The 9,388-nt window shown below is 45.6% G+C and overlaps 3 protein-coding genes and 1 pseudogene across 4 annotated transcripts in view; 1 reads left to right on the top strand and 3 right to left on the bottom strand.

Annotated features, from left to right (window-relative positions):
* The window catches only part of LOC105549787 (histone H3), a 24,877-nt gene extending 24,439 nt beyond the window's left edge, over positions 1–438 (bottom strand). Inside the window, exon 1 of the mRNA XM_011994436.1 lies at positions 44–438. Within this exon, the coding sequence (XP_011849826.1) occupies positions 44–143 (100 nt within the window). The 5' untranslated portion in view covers positions 144–438. The remainder of the gene's footprint in view (positions 1–43) is intronic.
* Positions 439–1,115: 677 nt separating this feature from the next.
* On the bottom strand, positions 1,116–1,857 carry LOC105549776 (histone H2A type 2-A). The gene has a single exon (XM_011994426.1). The coding sequence runs from the start codon at positions 1,649–1,651 to the stop codon at positions 1,259–1,261; it is 393 nt and encodes a 130-aa protein (XP_011849816.1). The 5' UTR covers positions 1,652–1,857; the 3' UTR covers positions 1,116–1,258.
* A 34-nt stretch (positions 1,858–1,891) lies between these two features.
* On the top strand, positions 1,892–2,402 carry LOC105549802 (annotated as a pseudogene). The gene is made up of 2 exons (XR_001007620.1): positions 1,892–1,927; positions 1,975–2,402. The product of XR_001007620.1 is annotated as a histone H2B type 2-E-like (transcript).
* Positions 2,403–8,787: 6,385 nt separating this feature from the next.
* Positions 8,788–9,388, bottom strand: part of LOC105549801 (histone H2B type 2-E-like) — a 3,774-nt gene continuing 3,173 nt past the window's right edge. Inside the window, exons 2-3 of the mRNA XM_011994449.1 lie at positions 9,207–9,299; positions 8,788–9,122 (exon numbers count right to left, since the gene is read on the bottom strand). Of these exons, the coding sequence (XP_011849839.1) occupies positions 8,788–9,122; positions 9,207–9,299 (428 nt within the window). The remainder of the gene's footprint in view (positions 9,123–9,206; positions 9,300–9,388) is intronic.

The raw sequence follows: 9,388 nt of genomic DNA, 5'->3' as shown, positions 1-9,388 counted from the left end.
GCCACGGTGCCGGGCCGGTAGCGGTGCGGCTTCTTCACCCCGCCTGTGGCCGGCGCGCTCTTGCGGGCCGCCTTGGTGGCCAGCTGCTTCCTCGGGGCCTTGCCGCCGGTCGACTTGCGGGCAGTCTGCTTAGTACGGGCCATAGCGAACCAAAACACAAGCTTACCAGCGTAGCGGCGGGGAGAGAAACGAGCTGCTGGCCCCGCGGCAGCCGTCTTTATAAGCACAGTCTTTTCCCGATTGGGCGGAACAAGAATTGAAAATCCCGCGCTGGCTGCCCATTGGCTGTGACGTCACCCGTCCTAAAGTCACCGGTTGGCTTGGGCAGAGTCCTCCCTAATCCCGCCCACCCGCCTCACTTTCTACTTTCCAGTTGGCCAAGTTTTGCAAGCTTGTTTTTCCCCCTTTCCTTCAGGGTGAAAGTCGTTTTCCGTTGCAGTTTTGTCAGATTGTTCCCTGTCCGCCCTTCGCTTCCTTTCTTGTTGCGCCCAGCGGCTCCGGCGTGGAACCTCATTCTTCCATTTGCCCCCAGCCTCCAGTTGCTGCTTGGCGGATCGTTTTTCGCCTGTCGGGTACCTTTTGGGTGGGAGAGGTGCCCGCCCCCCGATTCCGCCTCCGAGACCCTTACTCTCCGCCGCCAAGGCGCTTTGGGAAACAAAACAGAAACTAAGACTTAAGTCAGCTCCGTGAAGCCAAGACCCAGCTCCGCCACACTGGCGAGCACTACCCGCTCAGGGTCCTCCCCCCCATCGGGGGTGGGGGCAAGGAGCACGTCCCGCTAGTGCTAGGCTAGGTCTAAGTGCCCGGCCATGGCCTGCGGAAACCACTGTGGAAGCGCGCGGTCCGGGCGCAACACTTTTAAGCGCCTTGGGTACTGCCCGCGGCGCTGGTGTTTGTGACTGTGTAGAGTGGACCGTGGCGGCACCCAGGATGTTTGGTGCCTCCACCTGCGCTGGGAAGTCCTAGGAGTGGGGACCCACTCATCGATGAGCCAAGGCAGTTACGTGCTCCAGATGCAGGACGGCGCGCGCGCGCACACACACACACACACACACACACACACACACACCCCCGTCCCGTCCCGTCCCGTCCGCTGCAGGTTCGCCGTTTACTACTGAGAAACGCTGGACTGAGAGAAGCCGGCATTAGCAACTCTTTTATTTGAAAACGTGGGTGGCTCTGAAAAGAGCCTTTTGAGTTCACAGGTGCCCCTTCGAGACGCGGGCCGGGCTGGGCCCACTTGGGCCGGACGTCAGCCTCACTTGCCCTTTGCCTTGTGGTGACTCTCCGTCTTCTTAGGGAGCAGCACGGCCTGGATGTTAGGCAGGACGCCGCCCTGGGCGATGGTGACTTTGCCCAGCAGCTTGTTCAGTTCCTCGTCGTTGCGGATGGCCAGCTGGAGGTGACGAGGGATGATGCGCGTCTTCTTGTTGTCCCGAGCCGCGTTGCCCGCCAGCTCCAGGATCTCGGCGGTCAGGTACTCGAGGACCGCCGCCATGTAGACTGGCGCGCCGGCCCCCACCCGCTCCGCGTAGTTGCCTTTGCGCAGCAAGCGGTGCACTCGCCCTACCGGGAACTGGAGGCCGGCGCGGGACGAGCGCGACTTGGCCTTGGCGCGGGCCTTGCCTCCTTGCTTGCCACGACCAGACATGACAGCGATAGTAGTCACCGAGTGAAACTCCTGCCTGGCGACCGGAAAAGTCACCGAAAACGCCGCCGCTTCACCCTTTTATAGACAGAACGGCGATTGTCCACGGAGCGCTTTGATTGGCTCCAGCAAATTTTGTCCCGATAGCCAATAGGATAGCTCAGCCAGAATCCACTCATTTACATAATCTCGTCTCCCTCGCATTGGGCGCCGCGAAAAACTCGCGAACCACAACGCAGCGTCATGCGCACGGCCTCTCTAGGTGCACAGTCGTTTCCGGTAGACCCCGAGACCAACGTTCTGCCTGCGTTCTCGGCGGGTGAGAGTCGGTCTTGGGTCTGGCCGTGCCTGAACCTGCAAAGTCCGCGCCGGCTCCCAGGAAGGGCGCCAAGAAAGCCGTCACCAAAGCCCAGAAGAAAGACGGCAAGAGGCGCAAGCGCAGCCGCAAGGAGAGCTACTCCATCTGCATGTACAAGGTGCTGAAGCAGGTCCACCCCGACACCGGCATCTCGTCCGAGGCCATGGGCATCATGAACTCCTTCGCCAACGACATCTTCGAGCGCATCGCGGGAGAGGCGTCCCGCCTGGCGCACTACAACAAGCGCTCCACCATCACGTCCCGCGAGAGCCAGACGGCCCTGCGCCTGCTGCTGCCCGGCGAGCTGGCCCAAGCACGCCTTGTCCCAGGGCACTTGCAAGGCTGTCACCAAGTACACCGGCTCCAAGCGAGTCCCGGCTGCTTGACTCCAAAGTCTCTTTTGTGGGCTGCTTAACCCCTTCAGTGAAATAAGCTGTTTTCACACTTCTTACTGTAAGTTCTAGTTAGGGATTTTTTTACAGCACCTATCCCTTTTTCTGCAGCTGATGGGAGAGGAATATAAGATAAAGCCAGAATCTGTAGTTTGGTCGAGAACTACCTGGTAATAACATGGTAATGTGCACATAATTTGCCTTTTCCATAGTCGGTTTGCTACCGGGGCGGTCAGTGTAACTCTGCTCAGGAGAGTGGAAGGAAAAAATGTTAAATGCATATTGAGCTCGTTAAATTGTGTAGTAACCTGAGAATATTTCTAAAGTTTTGCGACTACGCCTCACCATGTAAACTTTCCTTCCGCACCTGTAGACCTCCATTCTATGGTTGAAGCAATTTTCCGTTTACATAGTCCTTTTGTCTCAATTTGGTATTCCTTTCAGGTACTGTGAATCTATAGGTATTTATTCCTGGGTTTCAAGACGTTGAATGCTCTCAGAATAGAGTAATGGAAAGGCTGCTGTCATGGATAGTAAAGCTTTTTAGTCAAGTGTTGATATGTAGACAATTCCCCACTGTTATCATTGGGTATTTTACCATTTTCTGCGCAAGAAATGTAATGAAAAAATTAGGTCTAAGTTTTAAGGCCTTCATTTTTGAGACTGGATACCTTAAACAATAGTTTCCTAAACAGTTAAAACTTATTTTACCCTGAAGCTTTTGAGACACACACAAATATATATACCCTGAAGCTTTTGCGACACACACAAATATATACATAAATATATTTTATATTCCTTAAACCCCACATATTTCCACTGATCCAAATCACTGGGGGCGAGAGACAAGCAATCTATGACACAACACCAGGTGATTCATGAGTTTGGTAACCACTGACATTTGGTTATGCAGTTGCCATATTCCTTGGTAAGAACGTGTTCACAATTTTCAGTCACTATGCCAGGTAATTCCCCCTCCCCACACCCCCCTTTTTTCCGAGAATTGCAGTGCGATATAAAAAAGTTTCATTTAATCCTTTATTAAATCAGGACTTTATATATTTTTATTAGGATTGAAAATACATTTCAAAAAGATCAAGTGAGAACAGAAGATAAAAGTACCAAGATAAAGGCATAATACAAACTTACTAGAAAATACACATTAAGCATACTGCAGTGTCCTAGTAGCCCCTTTTCACTTTTTTCTCTTTATGTACCTACATAAAATTCCAAATAGTATCTTCCAGGATGACACACTTGCTGTGTACTCCACCCAAATAGAAACAGATTTTTTAGTTATTAGGTATTGTGCTAAATGTATCTTATTTTATTGCCAAAAGAAAAAAAAAGCAAGCTTTTCAAAGCTTCATCCCCAGAAAACATTTTCTTCCTTTTACACATACCTTACATGGCTCTACTGAGAGATAAAGCCTAAGCCTGCAAAGTTAATTTAAAGCATGGAGGTGGGGGTCAGAAAGACAGTAGGGAAAGGTTGAGTTAGTAAGGCAGGTATGTGACTTCATTTTAACAGGCAGCTGCATGGCGTCGAGTAAATAACCAGTTATATGTGGGGGAGGGAGTGGTCAACATTTGGTCCTGGGGACTGAGAATAAGAGCAGGAAAGCAATAAACAGCTAACTATGAGAGTGACTCAATGTAATTATATTACTTGTCAATCGCTACTTTTCCTTTCTTACCAAAATTCACACAGGTATGAAAGTAATATGACATTCAGGTTCCATTATGTGTATTTGTGCACACGACTTCCCACAATAAGGGAGAAGAAAAACCACTGCACATTCGGATAAAACATGCTGGGAATACAGCAGTAAACAGAATAGAAAACGTCTACACTTTAATTAGTGGATAAGTAAAAATAAGTGAACAAATAAATTTATATTATTCAGGGGGCCATATGTGCAATTCTGTTAAGTAAAGCAGAACATGGAGTGGAATAGGGATGACAGGTTTGATCAGTTAATACTTGAGCAGAGCTGTATACAGTAAGATAGTTATAGAATATCTTAAGGCAGAGTATTCTCAGAACAACATGGTAAGTACAAAGGCCCCAAGGCAGGAACAAGCTTGGTGAATGTGGCTGAAGCACACTGACCAAGGGAAAGTTTTGCAGAGATCAGAGAGGTGCTTGAAGGCCAGATCATGTAGGCCATTAAGGAGCTTCACAGGCCATTGCAGAGATTTTGTCTTTTAAATGAGATAGAGTACTCTTGGAGAATTTGACTGGAGAGGCTGGTGGTAGCAATGGAGATGTGGAGATGCAGGTTAGTTGTGGAGATACTTTAAATGAAATTGATTTAGTATAGGCTGACTAAAAGAGAAATCAAGGATTAATTGTAGGTTTTTACACTGAGCACTTGAAAAGAGCTACTGTTTGCTGATAGGAGGGAGGAGTAGTCTTGGAGGAAGGAAACCAAGAATACTGTTGAACAAAATGTTGAAGACTCCTGGTAAGTATCGAAGTATAAATATCACAGGAAGTCAGAAATATGAGAATCTGGAGTTTAGGAAAGAAGGGGATTAGGTTTGTAAGATCTCATATCAGTCTGATTCTTATTCTTTTGTAGATAATCTACCCTTTCTGTAAATATTTAGAAATCATGTCGTCTGTGTGTATACACACACACACACACTTCCCCCTTGCCCCCAGGACTGCCTCAGCTTTCATCTCAGTATTTGACTGAAACCTTCTATTCAACTTCAGTTTCAGCCTTAGAATAACGAGATGTCTATGTCAATGTCATTTGGGGCATCTCTGGTCTTGTGCAATCACAAAAGTCACCATTACCACTACACAGTATGTATTATGACCAATGGATATCATTCAGAGTTCTAGTTTACATATGCTATTATCAAACGTATATAATAAAGCTTTTAATATAACTTGGGGGTGAAATTAGTAAAATATCAATTTACATAAATTAATTTTATTGTAAAAATAAAATACATTAATGTATGAGTTTCTGTACTGTCTTTGATTACAGTTTTTAAAGTATTTCCCATTTTTTTATTTTGAAAATTTTAAACCTACAGAAAAGTTGGAAAAAAAAGTACAAAGAGCAACCATAGTCCCTTCACCTGGATTCACCAATTATTATGATTTCGCTGCATTTGCCTTATCTTTGTCTTCTCAGGTACACACAGCCCCTGACCCATCTGAAAATAAACTGCAAATATGTTGGCACTTCTCCGTAAATACGGTGGCATGTCTCTTAAAAATAGGATATTTTCCTAAATAGCTACAATAATATTATTATACCTAACAAATTTAATGCTGATTCAGTATTAATATGCAATCCATATTCAGATTTCTCCAATTATTGAAAAAAACTCTGTATAGCTGTTGTATTAGTTTCCTGTGGCTGCTGCAACAAATTACTACAAACTCAATGGTTTTAAAACAACAGTCATTTATTCTCTTACAGTTTTGGGGGTCTGAAGTACAAAATCAATTTTACTCAGTAGAAATCAAGGCTGCACTCCCTCCAGAAGCCTTAAGGGGGAGGGTCTATTTCCATGCCTTTGCCAGCTTCTAGAGGTTTATTTCTGGTTTATGGTCCTTCTGTCTTCAAAGCAAGCAGCCTGTTAATCTTCAAATCTCTCTCTGCTTCTACACTTGACTATCTTGCCTCTCCTATACGGACTGTGGTGATTACATTTGGGGCCTACCTGGATAATCTGGCATAATCTCTCAATCTCAGAATTACATCTGCAAAATCTCCTTGGTTATATAAGGTAATACTCAGGCTCTAGGGATTAGGATATGGACATATTTGGGAGCCACATTTAGCCTGCCACAGCCATTGACTAATGTTATGGGTTGAGTTGTGTCCCCCCGAAAGATATGTTGAAGTCTAACCCCTAGTTCCTTAGAATTTTGCCTTCTTTGGAAATAGGGTCTTTGCAGATGTAACCAAGTTAAAATGAGGTTGTTAGGGTGGGCCCTAATCCAGTATGACTGATACCCTTATAAGAAGACATGGAGATGGCTGGGTGCGGTGGCTCACGTCTGTAATCTCAGCACTTTGGGAGGCCAAGGCAGGTGGATCACCTGAGGTCAGGAGTTCGAGGCCAGCCTGACCAACATGATGAAACTCCATCTCTACCAAAAATACCAAATTAGCCGGGCGTGCTCATGCACGCATGTAATCCCAGCTACTCAGGAGGCTGAGGCAGGGAAATTGCTTGAACCCCGGGGGGCAGAGGTTGCAGTGAGCCAAGATCATGCCATTGCACTCCAGCCTGGGCAACAAGAGAGAAACTCCATCTAAAAAAAGAAAGAAAGAAAACATGGAGACATACATGAAAAGATTGAGGTAGAGATTACAGTTATGCTGCCACAAACCAAAAAACAAATGGGGCTACCAGACACTGAAAGACAAGAGTCTTCCCCTAGTGGGTTTGGAGAGAGCATGGCCCTACCAACACTTTGATTTCAAACTTCTGGCCTCTAAAACCATGAAAGAATAAGTTTCTGTTGTTTTACGCCATACAATTTATGGTACTTTGACAGCCCCAGGAAATTAATACAACTACTAAAATTTTTTGATTTAATTTAAAAATTTTAAATAACATTTCACATCTAAAAAAAAAAAAAACCCTGGACATTCTTCCTGTGATGGTAATACTAGTCTTTAGCCTTAGTCAAGTATTGATTTTCAACATTTGGACATTTGTTCCAAATATGTAATAGGAGCAACTCTGTCCTAATAGACCCCATTTGACTTCTTTGAGACCTTTCACGAAGATCTTTCCTTGTATCTAGGAAATTATTTATTATTCCTGAAATATTTCAAGAGTCAAACTGGTATAAACAAATATGTCAGACAAATTGGCTTAATTGGAAGTCCAAAGGTACAGCAGGGATCCAAGGTTGGCTGAACTCCATGAGTGGCTCAGTTCTCTGATTCTCCCACACTGTGCCCTCCTCTGCATTTTGTCTATAATCATTCTTGCCTTCACACCTAAAGACAGTCCATCCTGCTGCTGCCTCTTGAAAGCAAATAAGCTGCTTTCCCAAAAGATAATAGCATGCTACACTCCCCTGCTGAGTTAGTCAGTTGTTAACTCAGTTCACTTCCTGAAATGTTAAATGCCAATTAGTTTGATCTAGATTCCTGAACTAATCACAGTAAGAAGCAGGTTGAGACAACAAACAAATCAGGCCAACCCTAAGAACTGTGGGCAAAATGCGTTTCTGGGAAACACATGTGGCAGCACTGTAACAGAAACAGAATTATAAAAACAAATACTACCTAGTCAGTAACATACATTATAGGACTATGAACTACTCAGTTATACCTCATGACAAACACATGAGTAATAAAGTCTAGAAAAATACTTTAAGGTGATCTCCATCATTCCCATTGCTGTGTTCACAGTTCACAGGTAGATCTTAAAGACAGGCTTGTGTTGTCTTTACTGAACTCTAGATCCATCTCTCCAACTGTCAGCTGCACATATCCACTTGAATAGCAAAGAGCTTCTCAAATTTCAAGCGGAACTCTGGATCTCCCTTCAGTGTCCCAACAAGTATCTTCTCCCAGTGTTCTATCCTAATAGTACCACGATCTACACAGTTGCTCAAGCCAAAAATCTAGGGGTTTCACTGTTACCTAAATCCTGTTCCTCAGCCACATCTATTCTACGTCAAAGATAAAATCCAACATTTCTGTTTCCATTACCACCACTGCACTCCAACATGTTATTTATCTGGTGTTTTTCACACTTTAGCATGCATCAGCATCACCCAGAAAGCTTGTTAACACAAATAATGGAACCTGGGAATTTTCATTTTTAATAACTTCAACTAATACAGATGCTGCTGGTCTGGAAAGACTTTAAGACTTAATCACTGCTCCAGACCACAAAACTGCAACAGCCTCCTAATTGCTTTCCTTGCTTCTATTGTGGCCAGCCTAGGATTTATGATTCCCCAAAGCCATCAGTATAATCTTTTAAGGTTAATGAGGCTGTGTGATTCCAAATCCAGTGTTCCAAAAGCAGAGAACCTAATCAACTTCTCTGGCAAATTGGTGGTCCTTCTGTTCTTCAGGAATCCCAAACTCTGGCTTCAGAAATCATATATATTTTGTTGCCATTGTATGGAACTAATCATTAAACTGGACAAGCTTTTCCAAATGATAATTTTTAGGGGAAAAGTCACTATTTAATGGTATTGGGTAGATTTCAGGGTATCTCAAGTAGGAAGCACAGATGGTGTTAACGGTGTGAATTCCTGGTTATCAAAATCAAACTTCCATCTACCTGCTTAAGAAATTTTCACATCAACGGTGTAGGCACGTGTTTGTGAACCAACGATATAAAAACCTCAAGAAATTTCTCGATACCATATATAAAAGTTGAACTATTTATTCCCTCAGCAGGCGCAGGGCCGTCTGGCTCTCGCGGGACGTGATGGTGGAGCGCTTGTTGTAGTGCGCCAGGCGGGACGCCTCTCCCGCGATGCGCTCGAAGATGTCGTTGGCGAAGGAGTTCATGATGCCCATGGCGTCGGATGAGATGCCGGTGTCGGGGTGGACCTGCTTCAGCACCTTGTACATGCAGATGGAGTAGCTCTCCTTGCGGCTGCGCTTGCGCTTCTTGCCGTCTTTCTTCTGGGCTTTGGTGACGGCTTTCTTGGCGCCCTTCCTGGGAGCCGGCGCGGACTTTGCAGGTTCAGGCACGGCCAGACCCAAGACCGACTCTCACCCGCCGAGAACGCAGGCAGAACGTTGGTCTCGGGGTCTACCGGAAACGACTGTGCACCTAGAGAGGCCGTGCGCATGACGCTGCGTTGTGGTTCGCGAGTTTTTCGCGGCGCCCAATGCGAGGGAGACGAGATTATGTAAATGAGTGGATTCTGGCTGAGCTATCCTATTGGCTATCGGGACAAAATTTGCTTGAGCCAATCAAAGCGCTCCGTGGACAATCGCCGTTCTGTCTATAAAAGGGTGAAGCGGCGGCGTTTTC

This window comes from Mandrillus leucophaeus, unplaced genomic scaffold, assembly GCF_000951045.1.
Source record: "Mandrillus leucophaeus isolate KB7577 unplaced genomic scaffold, Mleu.le_1.0 Scaffold457, whole genome shotgun sequence".
NCBI classification, from domain to species: domain Eukaryota; kingdom Metazoa; phylum Chordata; class Mammalia; order Primates; family Cercopithecidae; genus Mandrillus; species Mandrillus leucophaeus.
This window is presented reverse-complemented; position numbering and strand designations above follow the sequence as displayed.

What these genes read in the sequence shown, in the direction of transcription:
- LOC105549776 (XM_011994426.1), bottom strand. Translation starts at nt 1,651, where the DNA reads ATGTCTGGTCGTGGCAAGCAAGGAGGCAAGGCCCGCGCCAAGGCCAAG.